Source organism: Pleurodeles waltl, chromosome 5 (genome assembly GCF_031143425.1).
Source record: "Pleurodeles waltl isolate 20211129_DDA chromosome 5, aPleWal1.hap1.20221129, whole genome shotgun sequence".
Lineage (NCBI taxonomy): Eukaryota > Metazoa > Chordata > Amphibia > Caudata > Salamandridae > Pleurodeles > Pleurodeles waltl.
In genome coordinates this window covers 1760898615-1760921662 of record NC_090444.1, presented here as the reverse complement: position 1 = coordinate 1760921662, position 23048 = coordinate 1760898615, and the positions used below count along the sequence as shown (strand labels likewise).

Genomic DNA, 23048 nt, shown 5'->3' with positions numbered 1-23048 from the left:
CTTCGACTCCAAGGAGTGAGGTCGCTTGCTCAAGTCGGAAGCTGAATTATTGATGGACTTACTCGACTCCGATATTGACAGAGGAGTGGTCTTTTTCAACACCGAATCCGAAGGTCTGTCGACAAGAGTCTTTTTTTCGGGTCGAACCATGAATCTCTGGCAGTGGTGTACCCAAAGGCCTTCAAGGACTTTTTATAAAAGGGCGTAGGGGCAGGGGTACTCACGTGCTGACCAGCAGTGATAGGCCTATCTTCTTCTGATTCTTCTTCGGAGTCGGTGTCGCTAATGGAAACCGCCGTCTGCGCCTGTTCTTCCTCCATGGTGTTGAGATGTTCTGTACTTTTCGACACTATTTCCAGTCTTCTGGCTTTCCGGTCACGCAGGGTCTTTTTGGATCAAAACGATCGACAGGCCTCGCAATCTTCTTCTCTGTGATCGGGGAGTAAGACACAGATTACAGACAAGGTGTTGGTCTGTGTATGGAAATTTCACATGGCATCGGGGATAAAATCGAAATGGAGTCTGATCCATCAGGCTTCAACGCAGTAGGTCTGAACAGGCCCAAGTCTGGCCCACGCACCCAGAATGGCAAAATTTAATTTTCAACTGTACTATCAGTTCGAGGTTAGGTGGAAACGCAATTGAAACAATATCAACGATCAAGGACGTTTTCTAACATTTCCCATTCGAAATCTCAGAGCGAGAGGAAACACGTCCGAACCCGACAGCGGAAAGAAAACAATCTAACGATGGAGTCGATGCCCATGCGCAGTATGACCGAGCGGAGTCACTCGATCCCGTGACTCCGAAAAGACTTCTTCGAAGAAAAACAACTTGTAACACTCCAAGCCCAACACTAGATGGTGGAATAATGCATAGCATGTGTATCTGCAGCTACACATGCCATCAAACATATATAGATAGATATATATAGAAAATGTCACTTACCCAGTGTACATCTGTTCCTGGCATGTTCCGCTGCAGATTCACATGCTGTGCATAAGTCTGCCATCTAGTGTTGGGCTTGGAGTGTTACAAGTTGTTTTTCTTCGAAGAAGTGTTTTCTATTCACAGGATTGAGTGACTCCTCCTCTTCGGCTCCATTGGCATCGCATGGGCATCGACTCCATGTTAGATTGTTTTCCCGCAGAAGGTAAGGTAGGAGTGATGGAGTATAAAGAAAAGAGATGTTCATGCTAATGGAATGGCAAATATATATATATACACATATGTACAAATGTGGTTAACTTAAACGACTACAAGCTTCCGGGGAGGTGGGACGGTGCATGTGAATCTGCAGCGGAACATGCCACGAACAGATGTACACTGGGTAAGTGACATTTTCCGTTCAATGGCATGTGTAGCTGCAGATACACATGCTGTGCATAGACTACAAAGCAGTTAGTCCTCCCATAAAAGCGGTGGTTAGCCTGTAGGAGTTGAAGTTGTTTGAAATAATGTACTGAGTACAGATTGACCAACTGTGACTTGCTGTGTTGCTAAAACATCTACACAATAGTGTTTAGTAAATGTATGTGGTGTTGACCAAGTAGCTGCTTTACATATTTCAGACATTGGTATATTTCCTAAGAAGGCCATTGTAGCACCTTTCTTCCTTGTGGAATGTGCTTTAGGAACAACTAGGAGTTGTCTTTTAGCTTTAAGGTAGCATGTTTGGATGCATTTTACTATCCATCTTGCTAAACCTTGTTTTGAAATGGTGTTACCAGTATGAGGTTTTTAAAAAGCTTCAAATAGCTGTTTAGTTTTCCTGAATGTTTTTGTTCTATCTATGTAGTACATTAGAGCTCTTTTAATGTCTAATGTATGTAGAGCTCTTTCTGCTACAAAATTTGGTTGTGGGAAGAAGACTGGTAGTTCCACTGTTTGATATGAAAAGGTGATACTACTTTAGGAAGAAATGTAGGGTTAGTTCGTAGTACAACTTAATGTTTGTGTACCTGTATGAATGGTTCTTCAATAGTGAAAGCTTGAATTTCACTAACTCTTCGCAATGATGTAATTGCGACTAGGAAGGCAACTTTCCATGTTAAAAATTGCATTTGACATGAGTGCATAGGTTCAAATGGTGGGCCCATAAGTCGCGTAAGCACTATGTTTAAATTCCAAGAAGGAACTGGAGGTGTTCTGGGTGGAATGATGCGTTTTAAGCCTTCCATGAAGGCTTTGATAACAGGTACTCTAAATAAAGACGTGCACTGTATATTTTGCAAATAAGCAGAAATTGCAGTGAGATGTATTTTTATGGAAGAGAATGCTAGATTTGATTTTTGCAAATGAAGCAAATAACATACAATATCTTGTATTGATGCTGAAAGAGGGGCAATTTGTTTATACTGACAGTAATATAGAAATCTTTTCCATTTGTTGGCACAGCACTGTCTGGTAGTGGGTTTTCTTGCTTGCTTAATTACTTCCATACATTCAGTTAGTAGTTTTAGATACCCAAATTCTATGATCTCAAGAGCCAAATCGCTAGATTGTGTGTGTTGCGATTTGGGTGCCTGATGTGCCCTTTGTTTTGTGTCAACAGATCTGGTCTGTTTGGAGTTTGGAGTGTGGTACTACTGACAGGTCTAGTAGTGTTGTGTACCACGGTTGACGTGCCCATGTTGGCGCTACGAGTATCAGATTGAGAGTGTTTTGACGCAATTTGTTGACTAGAAAAGGAATAAGCGGGAGAGGGGGGAAAAGCGTAAGCAAATATCCCTGACCAATTCATCCACAGAGCATTGCCCTTGGATAGGGGATGTGGGTATCGGGATGCAAAGTTTGGCATTTTGCGTTTTCACTGGTGGTGAACAGATCTATGTCTGGTGTTCCCCATTATTGAAAGTATTTAAAGTACTTGAGGGTGAATCTCCCACTCGTGTCTCTGTTGATGATTTCTGCTGAGAACATTCGATAGCTGGTTGTGTATCCCTGGAATGTATTGTGCTACCAGGTGAATTTGATTGTGTATTGCCGATTTCCAAATTTTTTGAGTTAGGAGGAAGAGTTGGGACGAATGTGTCCCTCCTTGTTTGTTTAGGTAATACATGGTGGTTATGTTGTCTGTTTTGATCAGGACATTCTTGTGAATAAGGAGAGGCTAAAAAGCTTTGAGTGCTAGGAAGACAGCTAACAGCTCTAAGTGATTTATGCGTAGCCGTTTGTGTTGTGAATCCCATTGACCTTGAATGTTGTGATTGTTGAGGCGAGCTCCCCATCCAATCATTGATGCATCTGTTGTAATTATGGTCTGAGGCACAGGGTCTTGAAACGGCCGCCCTTTGTTTAGATTTGTGAAATTCAACCACTGAAGGGACATGTATGTTTGGCGGTGTATCAACACTAGATCTTGAAGTTGACCCTGTGCTTGTGACCATTGTTGTGCAAGGCACTGTTGCAAGGGCTGCATGTTTAGTCTTGCATATGGAACAATTGCAATACAGGATGCCATCATACCTAATAGTCTCATGACAAATTTGACAGTGTATTGTTGACCTGTCTGTATTTGTGCTAATATATTGTGGAATGCTTGTATTCTCAGCGTATTTGGAATTGCAAGCGCTTTTTGAGTATTTAGTATTGCCCCTAAATACTGTTGTATTTGCGCAGGCTGCAGTTGTGACCCTTGGTAGTTTATTGAGAACCGTAGCGTGTGCAGGGTTTGTATTACATAATGCTCATGGTTTTGACACTGCGTATGACTGATTTTATTAGCCAATCGTCTAGATATGGAAAGACACGTATTTGTTGTCTTCTTAGGTAGGCTGCGACTACCGCTAGGCACTTTGTGAATACCCTTGGAGCTGTTGTTATCCCAAAGGGTAACACTTTGAAATGATAGTGCTTTCCTTGAATGACAAACCTGAGATATTTTCTGTGCGAAGGATGGATGTGTATGTGAAAATACGCATCTTTGAGGTCTAATGTTGCCATGAAATCGTGTTGCTGAAGTAGTGGGATAACATTCTGTAGTGTTACCATATTAAATTGTTCTGACAGAATGTAAAGATTGAGGGTTCTGAGATCTAATATTGGCCTTAAAGTGCCATCCTTTTTGGGAATGAGGAAATACAATGAGTAAACTCCTGTTCCTACTTGATTTTGTGGCACAGGTTCTATTGCTTTTTGAGTAATAGAGATTTGACCTCTTCCTGTAACAGAGTGATATGGTCTGTGGATAGCCTGTGTGGTTTTGGTGGAATGTTTTTTTTTTATAATTGATAATATCCAGTTGTCTGTGGTAATGTTTAGCCAATTGTTGTGGAACTTTTGCAGTCTTCCCCCCACAGGGGAGGTGTGAATTGGAAAGGAATGGTACAAGTCACTGTTTACCTTGTGAGGCTTGTTTTGGTGTCTGATATTTTCCTCTGCCTCTGGGGTACTGGTCTCTATAACCTCTGAAACTACCTCTTTGATATTGAGGTTGGTAGGGTGATTTTGGCTGTGATGTGGATGGCTCTGTACTCTGGGGCCTAAATCCACCTCTAAACTGGTTTCCGAAAGGATCCCCTGTATTGTGTTGTGTATAGCGCACCCATGGCCTTTGCGGTGCCTGAGTCTTTATGCAATTTTTCAATTGCAGTGTCCACCTCTGGGCCGAAAAGTTGTTTTTTATTGAACAGCATATTCAACACCGCTTGTTGAATTTCAGGTTTGAACCCGGAGGACCTGAGCCATGTGTGCCTCCTGATTGTTACAGCAGTGTTGATGCTCCTGGCAGCTGTGTCTGCTGAATCCAAGGCAGACCTAATTTGGTTATTGGAGATGGCTTGCCCTTCCTCTACTATCTGCTGTGCCCTCTTTTGATGTTCCTTGGGGAGATGCTGAATTATATCTTTCATCTCATCCCAATGTGCCCTACCGTATCTAGCCAACAACGCCTGAGAGTTGGCTGTTCTCCATTGGTTGGCTGCCTGGGATGCCACTCTCTTCCCTGCAGCATCAAATGTTCTGCTCTCTTTGTCGGTGAGGGTGCATCAAGTGACGACTGAGTTTGCCCTCTTCCTAGCAGCGCTTACTACTACTGAGTCTGGAGGGAGTTGCTGAGTTATATACACAGGACCAGAGGGAGGTGGCTTGTATTTCTTCTCTACCCTGGGAGTTATTATTCTCGCTTTGACAGGCTCGCTAAAAATTTGATCAGCATGTTTTAGCATGCCTGGGAGCATAGCGAGCGACTGGTATGTTGTGTGCGTGGAGGAGAGTGTATTAAATAAAAAAACCGTCCTCCAACTAGTCAGTGTGCATGGTGACACTATGGCATCCTGCAGCCCTGGCTAGTACTTGAATGTACCCTGTACTATCTTCAGGTGGTGAAGGCTTTGAGGGATAGCAGTCTGGGTCGTTATCGGGAATGGAATCTGGATCATAAAGATCCCATGGATCTATATTGTCATGCTATGAATCAAATGAATGTGATGGTGACTGCATAGGTGTAGGGCTGGTAGGAGGAGAGATATGTGGAGAGTGAGGAGGAGACTGAGAAGGATAAAATTGAGGAGGTGGAGGTTTCTTCTATGTTCTTGGCACTTTAGCTGGAGGCTGTGCAGTGTCCAATTCCTCCTGAAAGACCAATTTTCTCTTTGGTTTTGGAGGAGGTGCAGTAAAAATTCTGCCAGTTTCTTTGTGGATATGAATCCTTGCTTGCCTTTCACCCATTTGTTCTATGATATGCTGCATTTGTGAGTCCTCCTCAGTAGATTTTTGTCTTTCTCTAAGTACTTTTGAAAGTCCATGCTCCTCAGTGTACGCCAGTTTTTTCAGCTCTGAAACTGGCTTTTTCGGGATCGAAAAAGATGGAGTCGAAGATGGTCTCGGTTCCGAAAAAGATTTTCGAGATTTCGACTCAGAAGAGCGGTGTTTGCTCAGTTCGGAAACGGCGCTTCAAATCGAGTCCAGTGGCTTCGGAGGAGTGGCCTTTTTCGGTGCCGAACTTGTGGGTTGGTCACCAAAGATCTTTTTTCGGGTCGAGCCATGGCCTTCAGGCAGTGGCGTCCCCAAGGCCTTATGTTTCAGCTTGGATGGGACAGGGGCAGGCGTACTCATGTGCTGTTCTGCCGTGACCAGTCTGTCCTGCTCGGAGTCGGATCCTCGAACGGAGACAGCGATCTGCAGGATCTCTTCCTCTTCGATGTTGAGATGTTCGGTGCTTTTGGATGCCACCTTGAGTGTCCGTGCTCTTCTGTCTCGGAGCGTCTTCTTGGATCGGAAGGATCTGCAGGCCTCTCAATTTTCTTCCTGATGGTCTGGGGAAAGGCAGAGATTACAGACGAGATGTTGGTCCGTATAAGGGAATTTAGCATGGCACAGAGGACAGAATCGGAATGGAGCCCGGTCCATGAGGCTTCCATGCGGTCGGCCCGACGAGGCCAGAGTTGGGCGCGGGCACCCCGAAGGGCGAGTAAAGATGTTTGATCCGACGGTACCAAAGCGTCGATAGAAGGTGTAACGCGATCAAAACAATACAGACGAGAAATAAAGAGTTTTCAAGCTTTTCCGAATCGAGCTATCGGAGTGAAAGGAAACACGTCCGAACCCGATGGGGGAAACAAAACAATCTAACATGGAGTCGATGCCCATGCGCAATGGAGTCGAAGAGGAGGAGTCACTCGATCCTGTGACTCGAAAACACATCTTAGAAGGAAAAACAACTTGTAACACTCAGAGCCCAACACTAGATGGCAGACGTATGCACAGCATGTGTATCTGCAGCTACACATGCCATGGAACATACACACACACACACACCACAAATGGATCCTTCAAGGCCCCCACATCCCTCTTCTCCAGGCCGGGGGCCAGGGTCCACAAGAAGAACACAAGCAGCAGGGCTCCAGTCAGGTAGCGAACTTTATTTCTCCAATTTAATTAAATTCAATACAGAGTAACATCTGACTGACGTGTTTCGGCCATAGCCTCCATCAGGGTTATAGAGTGCGTGTGCACAAACAGGCCCTTTTAAAAGGGACCCACCACCAATTTCCCATGGTAATTAAAAACACTTGGCTAACGGGCGTTTTTAAGCATACATTGATGTCCATTAACCATCTTATATTTACAGTTGTGCATGTTCATATATCTTCATCAACATCACACATTATGGGATATCAGAACTGTAAGAAAATGCCTCCTTGGCATGACTACCCCCTAACTTTTTGCCTTTGCTGATGCTAAGTTATGATTTGAAGGTGTGCTGGGACCCTGCTAACCAGGCCCCAGCACCAGTGTTCTTTCCCTAAACTGTACCTTTGTCTCCACAATTGGCACAACCCTGGCACTTAGGTAAGTCTCTTGTAACTGGTACCCCTGGTACCAAGGGCCCAATGCCAGGGAAGGTCTCTAAGGGCTGCAGCATGTCTTATGCCACCCTGAGGACCCCTCACACAGCACATGCACACTGCCTCACAGCTTGTGTGTGCTGGTGGGGAGAAAATGACTAAGTCGACATGGCACTCCCCTCAGCGTGCCATGCCAACCTCACACTGCCTGTGGCATAGGTAAGTCACCCCTCTAGCAGGCCTTACAGCCATAAGGCAGGGTGCACTATACCACATGTGAGGGCATATGTGCATGAGCACAATGCCCCTACAGTGCCTAAGCAAAACCTTAGACATTGTAAGTGCAGGGTAACCATAAGAGTATATGGTCTGGGAGTTTGTCAAACACGAACTCCACAGTGCCATAATGGCTACACTGAAGACTGAGAAGTTTGGTATCAAACTTCTCAGCACAATAAATGCACACGGATGCCAGTGTGCAATCTATTGCAACATACACCCAGAGGGCATCTTAGAGTTGCCCCCGAATACCAATCCGACTTCTAGTGTAGGCTGACCAGTTTCTGCCAGCCTGCCACACACCAGAAGTGTTGCTGGCCACATGGGGAGAGTGCCTTCGTCACTCTGTTGCCAGGAACAAAGCCTGTACTGGGTGGAGGTGCTTCTCACTTCCCGCTGCAGTAATTATAACACCTGGCGGCGAGCCTCAAAGGCTCACCCCTTTTGTTACAGTGCCCCAGGGCATCCCAGCTAGTGGAGATGCCCGCCCCTCTGGCCACTGCCCCCACTTTTGGCGACAAGGCTGGAGGAGATTATGAGAAAAACAAGGAGAAGTCACCCACCAGTCAGGACAGCCCCTAAGGTGTCCTGAGCTGAGGTGACCGCTGCCTTTAGAAATCTTGAGTTTGGAGGATTCCACCAATAGGATTAGGGATGTGACCCCCCCCCTCCCCTCAGGGAGGAGGCACAAAGAGGGTGTAGCCACCCTCAAGTACAGTAGCCATTGGCTACTGCCCTCCCAGACCTAAACACACCCCTAAATTCTGTATTTAGGGGCTCCCCTGAACCCAGGAAATCAGATTCCTGCAACCTGAAGAAACAAGAAGGACTGCTGACCTACAAGCCTTCAGAGAAGGAGGCAGACGACAACTGCTTTGGCCCCAGCCCTACCAGCCTGTCTCCAACTTCGAAAACCTGCAACCAGCAACACATCTGACAGGGACCAGTGACCTCTGAAGCCTCAGAGGACTGCCCTGGACTAAAGGACCAAGAAACTCCTGTGAACAGCGGCCCTGTTCAAAACCAGCTACTTCTTTACAACAAAGAAGCAACTTCCAAAGACTTCACGTTTCCCGCCGGAAGCGTGAGACTTCACACTCTGCACCCGACGCCCCAGCTCGAGTTCCAGAGAAAAAACACCACAGGGAGGACTCCATGGCAACTGAGAGCCTGTGAGTAGCCAGAGACGACCCCCCCCGCCCCAAGCCCCCACAGCAACGCCTACAGAGAGAATCCAGAGGCTCCCCCTGACCGCGACTGCCTGTAACAAGGGACCCAATGCCAGGGACCAACACTGCACCCGCAGCCCCCAGGACCTGAAGGAACCGAACCTCAGTGCAGGAGTGAGCCCAAGGCGACCCTCTGCCTAGCCCAGGTGGTGGCTGTCCCGAGAAGCCCCCCCTGTGCCTGCCTGCACCGCTAGAGTGACCCCCGGGTCCCTCCATTGTTTCCTACCTGAAACCCAACATTTGCTTTGCACACTGCACCGGGCCGCCCCTGTGCCGCTGAGGGTGTTTTGTGTGGCTACTTGCCCCCCAGTGCCCTACAAAAACCCCCCTGGTCTGCCCCCCGAGGACGCGGGTACTTACCTGCTGGCAGACTGGAACCGGGGCACCCCTGTTCTCCATTGAAGCCTATGTGTTTTGGGCACCTCTTTGACCTCTGCACCTAACCGGTCCTGAGCTGCTGGTGTGGTAACTTTGGGGTTGCCTTGAACCCCCCGCTACGGTGGGCTACCTTGGACCCAACTTTGAGACTTGTATGTGTTTTACTTACCTGCAAAACTAACCTTTACTTACCTCCCCCAGGAACTGTTGATTTTTGCACTGTGCCCACTTTTAAAATAGCTTATTGCCTTTTTTTACAAAGGCTGTACATGAAATTGTGATTATTCAAAGTTCCTAGAGTACCTGAGTGAAATACCTTTCATTTGAAGTATTACTTGTAAATCTTGAACCTGTGTTTCTTAAAATAAACTAAGAAAATATATTTTTCTATATAAAAACTTATTGGCCTGGAGTAAGTCTTTGAGTGTGTGTTCCTCATTTATTGCCTCTGTGTGTACAGGTGCTTACCACTACCCTCTGATAAGCCTACTGCTCGACCACACTACCACAAAATAGAGCATTAGAATTCTCTCTTTTTGCCACTATCTTACCTCTAAAGGGAACCCTTGGACTCCGTACACACAATTTCCTACTTTGAAATAGTATATACAGAGCCAACTTCCTACAAGTACTCTTTTTCATTTCCTAATAGGACATGCAATTTCCTGGGAAACCCCAAACTAGTGAGTGGCTTAATCAAAGTGAGGCGAACGCTCCTATTACTCATCATTCTCCTAAACTGCATAAGCCATACAGTACTTATAATTATTAATTTGTAAAACATGCAATACCACGAAGGTCCTTAAGCTGATTCTGGTGCAACAAACACCATCATATCGAGAGCTCCTAAAGTGCATGTCCATACGGTACTGTCTCACAATGATGTAAATGCAGCACCTCCAACTTGTCAACAAGCAGTACCATAAAAAATAAAACTAAAAAGATACTGCAACCTCCATATATAAAAAAAAAAAAGAGTTCATCAGATTAATACTACTAAAATACTCCTTATATCTCAAAGCTGACTGAGATGCAGCACACAAATAAGTTGCTCTACACCAGTTCATAAAGTGCATGCACATATAGTATTGAAATATATGTAGTATTGCACCTTCATCGTTTCAAAAATACTACTGTATGACAGAGACATGATTTATAAGAAGAAAAAAAACATCCATGCAGTTAAAAGATCACCAAGTCCCAGTAACTGTTTCTGTGGATGGCATTGCATTGTACAGGCAAAGACCAAAACCGATATAAATGAGGCAAGTCACCTGGTCATTTTTATCATTTATCAGCAGTCGCTGAAGTGCATGTGCATAAAGTGCTCTAGTGCAGTAATATCTCAAAGATGCACATGCAATTCCGCATCTAAGTTCCAACCCCATGGCTGCTCTGTTTCTAATAACATTATCCATCTGAATTCCATTCTCCGTAGATCCATAGATCTTGCTCCCTATTTCCACCATGGGGTTTCCTTCTTATATTCTGAATGCAGAAAAAAGTGCAAGTGCTTCCAATCCCTATCATGCGCTCCCCCACAAATGTTTAGCCATTGAGTATGTAAAATCTTTATTCCTGCCTGCTCTAATATGTTGGAGGATTTGTAATTTTAGCTTATTCGCTGTGTTCCCAACATATCTCAGTCCGCAGGAGCACTCCAACACGAATTACAAATGAGGCATTGCATGTTATCCATTCTTTGATTTTCCACACTTTGCCATTTTGTGTCTCAAATGGCATCTTATTGTGAGCAAAGGGACAGGCCTTGCATTTTTGACACTTCTAAAATCCCTTTTTTTATTTGGTAAGCCAATCAGCAGTGCTTATACCCTCCCTCCTCTCTTCTGGTTGCATGTAACTGCTTGTTAATCTGTCACCTAAGGAGGATTTTTCTTTTCATACGTAATGCTAGGGTGTTTCGAAATTGCACCTCTCACAGTCTCATACAACTTAAGGATCCGCCAATTCTCTCTCAGAAGGTCCCTTATTTCTTTATGGGATGTGTTAAATTCCATTATATATCCCGCAGGTCTTTTCCTTAACATCGAGATTTCTTTGATTTTTTTGTTTCACTGCCAATAGTTCCTCTCTTTTCCTATTTCTGGTTCTCAGAAGTGCTTTATCCAAAACGTTCTTGGGATACTCCCTCACTTGGAAGCGTTGATACATTTCCCCTGCTTGTACCTCAAAATCATCTAATTTCGAGCAGTTTCTCCTTTCTCGGAGGAATTCCCCATACGGTATACTCCACGTTAGGGCATGAGGTTGTCCACGATTGGCATGCAGGATACTGTTGGTACTGGTGGCTTTTCTGAGGATCTTTGTACATGTATACATTGATGTCTGAGTGATTTATTGTCGTATTGCTAACCTCAAAAGGTGAATTTTGTTTTTTAGGGACTTGATAAATTCTTCAAAGTCCACTCTTTCACCTTCCCATAGCAAAAAAGACATCAGCGATGTAGCAAACCCACATGATAACTTGAGCCACGTTCTCAGCATTCCACACCATCTCTGCTTCCCACCAACCCATTGTGAGGTTCGCGCAGGCTGGTGCGAAAGACGTCCCCATGGCTGTACCCTGTTTCAGGAGATAGCACTTTCTGTTAAATAGCAACACATTATGCTGAAGGCAGAAATCCATCATCTCCATTATCATTCTGGAATGTTTCAGTAAAGACACCCGCTGGGACTTTAAGAAATATTCACAAGCTCTCATCCCATACGAATGTCTGAAATGTACAATGATACTACATCCACCATCGCCATCCAATAGCAAGATTTCCAGGGTACCCCTTCTATTGTATTGAGGAAGTCCTGTGAGTCCCCGAGGTAGGATGGCAATGGGGTCACATTCAGGAAGAGAAAGAGGTCAAAGAACCGTGAAGTGTTTTCCAAGAGGGCTCACTATTGGCCTCCCTGGTGGATTAGTTTTACCTTTGTGTACTTTCGAAAGAAAGTATATAGTCGAAGTAACAAGGTGATTGATTTTCAAATAATGACATCTCCTCGTCTTATATACAACATAGTGGCATTATAGGAACAGCGTTTTTTGTTTTGCTGATAACTGGCGCTGTTTGACGAATCATCACAAAACTTTGCAAGAAGAAATTTGGGAGAAAGCTAGATCTTTCCTCAGAAAGCAGGCTTTTTGTGATTTGATGTAAATCTCTACCGCAGTACTCCCAGGGTGGGATAAATAGTAAAAAAATAAAAAAAATAGCACAATCTGATTGATCAAGAGGTCTTTTTTCCCCCCTGAAGGCAGTTTCGATACCACCGGATCAACTGGTACTGAGGAATCTGATTGGTTGGCTGCAACATCAACAGAAATGTTGCAGTTGTCATTACAGGACTCGGGGACTTGGTTTGGGTGTCTTGAAGTTAAAAAAAATTAAGCCCTCAAGGGGCAGGATAGAGGTAGCCTGACCCGTTGGGCCTTAAGGAGGGCTCACAGACGGAAAAACCTAGAAATTCATCGAAAACCTAAAGGTTAAAGTGACATTATAGTTAGGCCTTGCAATAATATAAAAAAATATTGTTTTAACACGAAAAATTAATTACCTTGTATGCTTGGTTTTCAATAAACAAAAATATGCAAATATATAACTATAAAAAGTGAACAAATTAAATGGAATCCAAAAGGGGCTTGATTGTATGTCAGCGTGCATCAATAAAGGTGTTCTAAAATTCCTAATGCTCGTTCTTTAGTAAGATTTTTACTGCTCACCTCATGCCAAACACCTCCCATTTAGGTGCAACAAGGAAGCAACTAACCAGAATAAATACAGCATCGACCAAGCCTTAAGAGTTAAAAAAAAAAAACACATTTTAAAAAGTACTGCCCATTATGCTATTTCTCCACATAGTTTCTTCCGTTCTCGCACCTAAATGTGGTTTACCATGAGAAGCTTCGTTAAAATGTTTAAATAAAAGAAAAATTGAAATAGATTAACAAACACTAGCCTGAACAGAAGCGGTCAGGAAAGCAGTCAAAGGAATGGAAAAATTTACAGTCAGTGATTTGTGGGCCGAGTGTCCTCAGGTCTTGGACAAAGGAGGAGTCAACAATACTGGTTTTAGATAAGTTCCGATACAAATCACCATTTCCATCCTGTTTAAAGTATCTAATAGCAATTAGAAAGCGCATTGGTGAATAGCGGGAAACATTCCAAGAAATACATTGGAAGGAACTCGTTCTTCATTAAACCTAGGACGACAAGTACTAAACAAGCTCCAAAGATCCATTCAGTTACCACATGACTAATGAAAATAACAGCAGTCTTATCCCTGTGCTAATACCGGATATTCACTGAATATGATAAAATCTTTCTGAGCACCATCCAAGCATACAAGTTCTAATTTCCTCTTGTGATCTATGTCATTTAATGGGCATGCCACTTCCAATATGACTGACAGACAGATGACAGGTATTGCCTCTCCCGAGGACATGAACCAGTACCATAAGAACTTCAGAAACCTCATGACAATGACTCAACCACGGCCTCCTTCATCCAGTGACAAATCAGTAAAATGTTGAGTAAGATGCAGATTCTGCCTGCCATACAGCTAGCAAGTTTCCACACCTAGTACCGCTTTTAAACAAGATTGTCATAAGTCTTACCTTTAGCAAACTTCATATAATGGACTCGTTTTTTTGAGGTTTTAGATTTCTCTTCAAGGCTGAAACATTTCTTCTCCTCCGTGGCTGGTAGATCTTGAAACAGATCAGAAATGATAAAGGTTAGAAAACAGACGGGTCTGGTGGTTTAGTGGACTAATGTGTCAACTTTAGGGGCCTGTGTTCGACCTAGTGGTCAGAGGTTCCAATCGCAGCGGGTGCACCCAGCCTTTCATCCTTCTGAGGTCGATAAAAGGAGTACACTTGAGTTGGATAACAATAAATATCGGTTTTCAGCGCCTAGATACCCTCGGATGATACATGCGCTGTACAAATACACATGTAATGTTATGTTATGGTATTAAGCTTTTTCTCATCTGCTCTGTTTGTGAATGCAAGAAGGACCAGAGGTGCATTGTGAACTACGAATTCAGGACGTGAGTGGGTAAATTATCGTGCACAGGTTCCACATAGAGAGACGAGTCACACAATTAGCATTTAGAATACCATCTTCTCCAAGTAAAAAAAAAAATAATGTTTTAAAATACATTTTTAAAATCAATCAACATTTGTAGCATTCATTTCCCAGCATAAAATCACTGCAGGTCATGTTCTAGCACTTAAAGGTCAATGCTGAACTCTGATAAACCTGAATGTTCATTCAGTCTAGGAAGTGTGTCAAACCTGAATGTTCATTCAATCTAGGAAGTGTGTTACACCTGAATGTTTATTCAATCTAGGACACATCCAGTTCCGATGCTTTCTCTGCAGATTGCCGTTTGCTGAGACAGGTTTCAACATGGTTCATTAAACATGTGATACATTGTAGTTTCAGGCAGCACAAACTCTCGGGCTCAGATGCCCCTCATTCAGATAAGTCAATGATTGGACAGGATCATGCATACTGTGTCTTGGACTGAACTTGCTAAAACATGCTTGTTTTCATAAGCATCCATGAGTGCAGGACAGAACAGTTTCAAAGTAAAATGCCTTTGGCTTCAGACGAGGAAGTTTCATTACTGGACAGAGAAGTTAGAAGTGAAGCTACAGTGGAACTAAAGCAAAAGGCAATCCTCGATACAGGCTGCAAAAACAAAACAGAGATCAGAGAGGAACAACATCCCCCGTGGTCACCTTGAACCATACCTGGACTACGAGAAACCAACACAATATTCAGTCCAAGCACATTTTACATGCATTTAGTACTCGGCCTCCAATCATGTGGGTAGAGAGTTTGTCTTCCCATGTGTCACACATATATTTAAACTTACTTGCAAAACGTGGTGGTTCCTTCCGTACAAAAGGAGCCACACAGTTGTGCTTATAGTTGCAAAAAAAGACCATCATAGCCAGTTTGGAAGTGATAGCAGTTACTATAAATATTTAAACTGTCCTCAACTATCTAGACTGCAGTGTGCAGTGGTAGTCTTGGTTTGCCTGGAGTACTTCAATTAAGCATGCATTGCACTTCCAAAGCAGTGCTTTTCTCACCTGTTAACTTACACAGAATGTGGCAGCTCATTTTCTGTTAGTTCTTCGGATTGGTCCTTTGGCTGACATGGCCCATATGGTTGCCCTATGGCAGGCAGAGAGTGGTGTAACATAGGCCCCTGCAAACCCCACAGTGCAAGGGGATGGGGCTGAGCTCCAAGGGGCCCCATCAGCACAGTACCCTGGCCTGACAGCTCCTGACTGAGCCCGGAGGGAGGCCTCCTCCATGTACCTTGCAGGGGGGGCACTTCAAGTTTCGTTACGCAAGTGATGGCAGGGCAAGAAAGCTGAAGACACACCAGAAACAATATTCTGCTCGCTCTGACTACTTTCAAAGCCCACAAGTTCCCCACCTTTGAGAGATGCAAGACATAGGGCTTAATAAATACCAACACTCCACTGGCGTTGTACAATTTTCACTTACTAACCTTCTTGCGTTGCCTCCCTCGATGCATACCTTATTTTTGGCCCAGCACTAGAAACAGCATTCCTGCTCTATGACACCCCGAGGGGCCCACTTTTGAAGTGTCTTTGGAGACAAACGTCAATATTCTGCATTGTCCCCAACTTCATCCATTGAACCCTCAGAACATGCCTTGCGTTGGACCACCTGGCTACATAAAATATCTCATGTCCAAATACTTCACATTCCCTTTTTCCGCAACCAATGCAAATATCAACACTGCCAATCCTGGGGGCTTCAGCTCTGGGACCCTTATATGCTGAAATGTCATTTCAACATACAAGAGTCCAAATCAGTCAATTTGAGAATGAATAAACACACCAATCTGATGAATAACAAACTATTAATAGAACTAAACGGAATGAGTCTTTTCTTTTACAGTTATACGTATGTAACCTGAGAGGTTCGGTACTGTACCAGCTTCATTCTGTCCATGGCAGTTGTTCAACTGTGCCAAAATCTGGTTGAAGTCATCTTGATGAGCGAGCCAGCTGTCCTTTTAACATACAAAGAGAACAACAAGGGAAGAGTCAACTACTGCAAACAGAAATGGATTAAAGAATACTTTAGCATTCTCAACTGCAAGCAGTTGAAATGGTACAGCTGTAATAAAAACACAATCATCTCCTTAAAACTGTTGAAAAAAGCGAAAATAAAGTAACGTAGTTTCTTGGATTACTGGCTGCATTTTAAACAACTAAGTATTCTTGGTACAATTGAACATATGATATGCAATTCTAATACACATTCATATCCATCAATGGATGCCACATTCAACACTAGTTGGTTCACTACACGTTGACAGGATATGCACATGGACATAAGAAGACATAACCAGTGAGAATGGGGAGAGCAAACATTGGCAGTTAAAATGAATCTTGCCATAGGAAAATAAATAAAGTCCTGTTGTTCTAGCATGTTCCAAATAGTTCCAGAATGATCCCATATTTTAATCAGACTTGCTCATTGTGTAATGTTGCTATGAGCATTTTAATTGTATGCATGTTCTAAACTTAGCATCAAAGCAACAGAGTGGAAATGGGTGAAACTGAGATTAGCAACGTGCACCATGAGTCAGGATGAATATGGATGTCTGTAAGGAAAATGTTACTTATCTGAAACAATAGGTTTGCAGTACTGTAGATTCACATGCTTTGCACACTTCACTTGGAAAGGTTGGGAATGACCTTGTGAATCTACAGCACTACAAACTGAAAACAGTTAAGTAACATATCTGTTTGTAACATGTCCTGCTGGAGAGCACATACTTAGCACAGACTGAAAAAACAGTGCCCTTCTGAAAGTGGTATCTTGTGAGCTGTTGCGAAAGACATTTGAAACAAAGTTTTAAGAAGGGTTTGCTCGACTTCTGCTTTTTGGCAGGAATAAATGTCCACTAAATAGTGCTTGGTAAAAGTGTAAACACTCGACTATGTGTGGACAAATGTCAACAATAGGGATGCTGGCAGGGAAAGCCATAGATGCTCCCTTTTTGTGAGTGGGAAGTGCTTTGGATGGCAAACTTGGACACACCTAACTATCCATCTAGGAATGCCTGACTTGGAAATCGGGTTGCCTAAGTATGGCTTAATAGCAGCTATAAAAAAAAAAATTGTTTTTCTTTTTAAAAGCACTGGTTCTATCAATGTAATACATGAGGGCTCGTTGTCAAATGTGTGTAAAGTCTTTTAAGCAGTCAGTCAAAATCTTTATTCGGTCATAATAGGACCATAGAAGCACAGAATAAAAATTCATCATTGATCATAAAACATAATCAATAAGTCATAATACATGCTTTCATTGTGAGTATGTCAAACAATCAAGCTATTATTACAGCATAAATACATGAAAACATGCCCATTAATAAGACAAGTTAAAACTTGATTATAAACCGTTCCAACAATGACCACAGAACAGAGCTTTAGATCTGGAACCATTAAGTTGGAGTGGCAAAGTACAAAAATCTTTCAGTACAAACAGATAATCATAGTGCTTAGAAACAGAATTTTAAGATAACGCTATATAAATGGAGAGAAAACTATAATTGAGCTAGTTATGAAGCATATTTCCTTCTCAGGTTCAAAACCAAAGAAATGCAGTTTATACCAGTGGAACAGATAGTGGCGGGGGGGGGGGGGAGGTTGGGGGGGTAGAGATAAACCTTGTACAAAATACAGCCCTTCTTGAAGTGCAAAGAAATGTATCTGACTTTAAAAAGGGAGTAAAAAACAAGATCTTAAAGTGCAATACAATGTGTAAAAAAGCATAAAGTGCACCGTGAAGTGAAAAGAGACAGCATCACAAGGACAACAATGTAATGTGGCGAGCCAGGAGCCTGTCAATGAGAATGCTACTAAGAAGTGGGCCATATCTAATCTGAGATAATACTATGCTTGGGATTTGTTATCCAGGTTAAATATGGTTCAATCCCTGAAAAGTAGAAATAGGCGCTTTTCAAAGAATTGAAACCTTATCAATTGCCTTAACTATTCTGGCCTTGTCCCTGTCGGCATGAAGCCTTTGTTTTACCAGCTCTTTAGAGTGGGAGCTAATGCATTCTGGGGAGTCAAAAATAGGACTGAAGCCCATGGCACACAAAGCATTTTTAGCATATGCTAACCGTGGAATAGCAGTCATATTACTTAATTTCAAACAATCTTCTATTACCTTTCTGGAAAAACTGTCTCAGGAGTGACCCAAAGTTTCAGCCTTAATAATAAAGGTGCCAATTTTACTTGGTCCTCCAAAATACCTAGACTGAGTTCAAGGTGTGAGAAACTTGGCGTGGTTTTGGGGACAGCCAGAAATCTGCACAAAAATCTGTTTTCAGCGGTCTGCAGATTACCCAGTCTAGGGTATCCTCATACACCTGCTCCATATGTTCCAGCTCAAAGACATTTACTCCTGTATAACAAGGACATCTCTCTAAGTGGCTTGTGGCCTTACGTTTTAGCAAATCTGCAAATCGATTAACAGGATGCCACCATCTTCTGGGGTCTCTGATTAATTAACCAATCCCAAAGTAAGCTTAGCATCAAATAAAATAGCCAAGAAGTTAAAATTAGGGACCTTAGCAATCGGGGTCTGCTCAATAAAAAAAAGCTTTTGGATCTGTGTTTTTTGGGCCACAGGTCAATATGAAAGATTTTTGATGATTGACCTTTAAGTTTACGTTCCTCATAAAATCGTTAAAAACATTTAAAAGGGCCTGTAGTGCATTGGATGTGCGGGCAATAAACATCGCATCATCTGCGCATAAAAGTAAAGGGACCACAGACAGGGGCCTATTTTGGGGATGTCCTTTATGCAGGCAACTTAAGCTGAGTGTAGGGCATTAATATTAAATAAAAATAAAAAATGTGCTAATATGCAGCCCTGCCTTACCCCTCGTGACCTTTATGGGGTGAGTTCAATCAACATCTTGGGTATAACGCACTTTCATGGTTGTTTCCCAGTGGAGGCACCTAATAAGATCCAATAAAGGAAGGTCAATACCAGCTAGATCCATCAACTCCCATAATTTCCCCCTATCAACTAAGCCACGAGAGGTCCATGAAAGCCATGTGTATGGCACCTCTCCTGGCTTTGATGTATTTCCCTTACATAAAGATTACACACCCTAAGATTTTAACAGAGGAATCTAATAGAGAAATAGGGCGGTAACAAGCTGGGAGGTTCCTATCACCTTTCTTGAAAATAGGCACTATAATTGATTCCTGCCAGAAATCAATATGGCCCTCCCTTATCACAGCTTTAAGTAAATTAGTTATTAATGGATCCCAGAAAGAGAGATTGTGCTTAAACAAATCATTAGGCCATTAGAGCCAGGTGCCTTCCCAGCCACAGCCCTCGAAATGGCTTTTGACATCTCCTACCTCAACAAACTCACTAAGCCATTGTTCATCAATTAAGGGAAGTTCTGCTCGACCTGATAGGGGAAATTGGTTTGATACAGGATTACAGGAATTAAATATTTGGGGAAAGTGCATGGCCTAATCATATTCTGGAATAACACTCGATTCCTAAAGCAAGATAATCCGACAAAAGGGGCGATTTATAATCATCCAGGAAACCCTATTAACTGTTAACTGGCCTGCTTTTCCAGATCTTCCCAGGCTTTGTGTCTAACTTCCTTCTTTTTGATATCAGTGACCCTCTTTTCTGGCTGCCTTAATTGTATTTAGATTATGCAGGATCATATTGGTAGCTGTTTTAAGGGCTTTATGGTCTGCGGTACGGTCCAAGTTAAACTATGAATGGGATGGACAGTCTTAATTTTTGGTTTTGGTTAACGTCCGGTAAAAAATGCCAAAGATCACTATAAAGCTGTCTCGAATTTTAAAGGTATCAGTGTTAACGGAGAAGCAACACATTGGGCCTCATTATGACCCTGGAGGTCACCAGAGTGGCGGTCTGACTGTGACATTACGACCGTGGCGAAAGTGCCACGGCCGGACCGCTGGCACCGCCAGTCGACAGCCTGGCGGTCTCGGCGGTTGTAATCCGCCAGGGCAGCACTGCCCTGGGGATTACGAGTCCCTGTTTCTGCCAGCTTTTGCACCTCCCATGCACTTGTAAATGTTAATGCCTTGTTCACTGCAGGGCCAGCTGAATCTATTTCCGCTCGTCGGCCCTGCGGTGAACTCCTAATAGGGCCGGCGGTGTTCTGGCCGCACAGGCAGCCTGATGGTGGTATGAGTTTGGCAGGCGGCCTCTGCCGCCCGCCAAACTCGTAATGAGGGTCATTATGTCCTCATAGGTATCAATAATCAGATCTTTGAAAAATTCATTAGGGTCGATGAGTTCTCAATTCATGCTGACCTCCTTGTTAGCAAGTAATGTAAAGAGAGCCTGATCTGACTTTTAGGTTGGGATTGCAAAGAGATGGAAACACCTATAATGATCGGATTATGATCACTGAAAGGTAGCGGGCACACCTCATAACTCGCCAATTTGTTAACCAGGTCTGCCGAGAGCAAGATCAAATCTATAACACTACTTTTACCTCTTCCAACAAATGTAGGGTGATTAGTGAGGCCTAAACTGTGTGTATCTGATGAAACATACAAGTGATGAGTAAGGACTATCCGGTTCAGAGCTCCCCCATATGCTGCATGTATAAATGGCTGCCATTTTCATCTTGTCCATCTGTAAAGCCACAGATACAGTCACTATAGACACATCTAACATTATTAAAATCACCTGCCCATGAGTGATATATGGTTTCTTTCTCTATACATTATTTCTGCTACAATTTTTCCTAGTTCTCTATAACAACTACTGGTTGTGCCATGAAAAAAATAAAATAAAAAGGTATTAATATTACATTAACCGAGTTTGACACAGACAACTTTAAGATCTGATAGCAAGTTTGAGACCCAGAACCTTGATCCTCAAGTTCCTGATACAACAGAAACAAGAACAACCAAACCATATTTCCCCCTTCTAGCAACTGACGGGATAGCAGGGGACAACAGGATTTGAAACCCTCAACATGAACAGGATAAGTAGCCCAAGTCTCTTAACAGCATGCTATATCAAAATCCTGGATAAAAGATAGCCAATCCTCATTTTACAATTTCAGTCGTATCCCTGCAATGTTCCAAGACAGGAACTGAAAATCCAATAATGTCTTAACTGATTTCTGTTTCGTACTTTTGATTCCATCTGGGAATGACTGGGGGCGGTCAAGTGGGGGTTTGGGCGGTTCGGTCAACAGTGGTATCTGGTTGACTAGTGTCTCTATTAAGACTGACCATCCTGTACCGCCAGCCACTATCTGAAAGGCTTGATAGGTAGTAACTGGGGCCAATGATGCTGATCCTTGAGAGTTTTTACAGTTAGGTCTTCACCTATTAGCGACGATGGCTTCAATAGGAGGCGGGTGGAAAAAAAAAAGAAAAAAAGCCTAATGGTAAAGCACGCATTTTAGTTTGCAGGTTTGATAAATAGTCCAAGCATGACAACAGAAAACAAACAAGATCAGGGACTTTAAAGTTGAGAGCCACGCAGGCCGCGTCCCCTCTCCCTCGAAGTTTTGGGCAAAGTGACTACCCATCCCACCCTGAGGGTTATGAGGTTCTTGCCAAATAAGTCAAATTGGTATCCTGCATTTTTCTTGCACCAGTATGCAGCTTTATTTATAAGGCTTTGGGTGTCCTCTTGAACTTCTTCCTCTAAAGTCAGAACCCCCTCCAAAATGATCACATACAGCGTGACTCAGGGGGCAAATGTACATGGACAGATAGGCTCCTTAATGCTGAGGAAATGGCTTGCCAGGAATGGGTACGAGTAGGAGTATAGATATGAGAGATTCTGGAATGGGGAGGTCAACTAGGGTCCCGAACATGTGCTCATAGAGTATTAGACCACTCGTCTGAAGCAGCCGGGTGGCCTGGGAGGGCATTGCTGACATTACATTGGGTCATCTGGGTCTGTAAAACAGCTACGCAATGTCCCCCTGTATCACCTGGTAAGGCACTACTGCGTGCCTCGGTCAGAGATTGAAAGTCATCAGTCATTGTTTTTTTATCTGGCCCAACACTTCTTGCCAGAATGATTTCAACTTGGCCTCTATGCTTGCAACAAAAGCTTGACAATTTGTTTTAAACGCTGCACAAATATTATCCATAGTGATAGGGTTATCTGCTGCTAGCTCTATAGGGCCAAGAGATGGAGAAGGCCCTTTTCTGACCATGGGGGGAAAGATCCAAGAGTACCTGATCTTTTTGAGGGGGCCTAGTTGTATCCCTTTCACCCCACTTGCTTTTAGAGGGTGGAGGTTTATTAATAAGTGAAGTAGTAATGACATCCATATTAGTGTGCGCTACACAGGGCTTTTTAGATTTGCCCCAATTCCGTCTTAGTACTTTAGAGTTAGATGGTAATACATAATTTTGGGGGATAACATCAGGGATCAAGTTAGGTTCTACGACAGACACCCCAGGTTGAGCCTCAGGAAGTAGATACAGATCAGTGATCAACTTCTGTACTGCCTCTATGAGATCTTGCACAAGCTTAAGTTCAGTAGAGATTGCACCCATTGCCGCAGTAACATAGGAGGCAACTGAGGGGGTAGAATGTGACCCCTTATTCCCTCCCTTGATCCCAGCAAGACTCTTCTTTCCCATTAGTTGAGGTAGTACACAAATGCAGGCAGATATAACTCACAATACAATGACTACTCCTGATAGAGGGGGAAATGCAGTGTAGGGAATTGAAACTCCCAAGCTTGCAGGATGAAAACAGTCATTCACAGGAAATCAACCGCTGGATCCACAGCAGAAAGCCAAAGT

The 23048-nt window shown here is 43.3% G+C and overlaps 1 protein-coding gene across 1 annotated transcript in view; it reads right to left on the bottom strand.

Moving 5' to 3' along the window:
* PINX1 (PIN2 (TERF1) interacting telomerase inhibitor 1) overlaps positions 1-23048 on the bottom strand; it is a 456732-nt gene that overhangs the window by 353116 nt on the left and 80568 nt on the right. The window contains exons 4-5 of the mRNA XM_069236164.1: positions 16171-16249; positions 13803-13895 (exon numbers count right to left, since the gene is read on the bottom strand). Of these exons, the coding sequence (XP_069092265.1) occupies positions 13803-13895; positions 16171-16249 (172 nt within the window). The remainder of the gene's footprint in view (positions 1-13802; positions 13896-16170; positions 16250-23048) is intronic.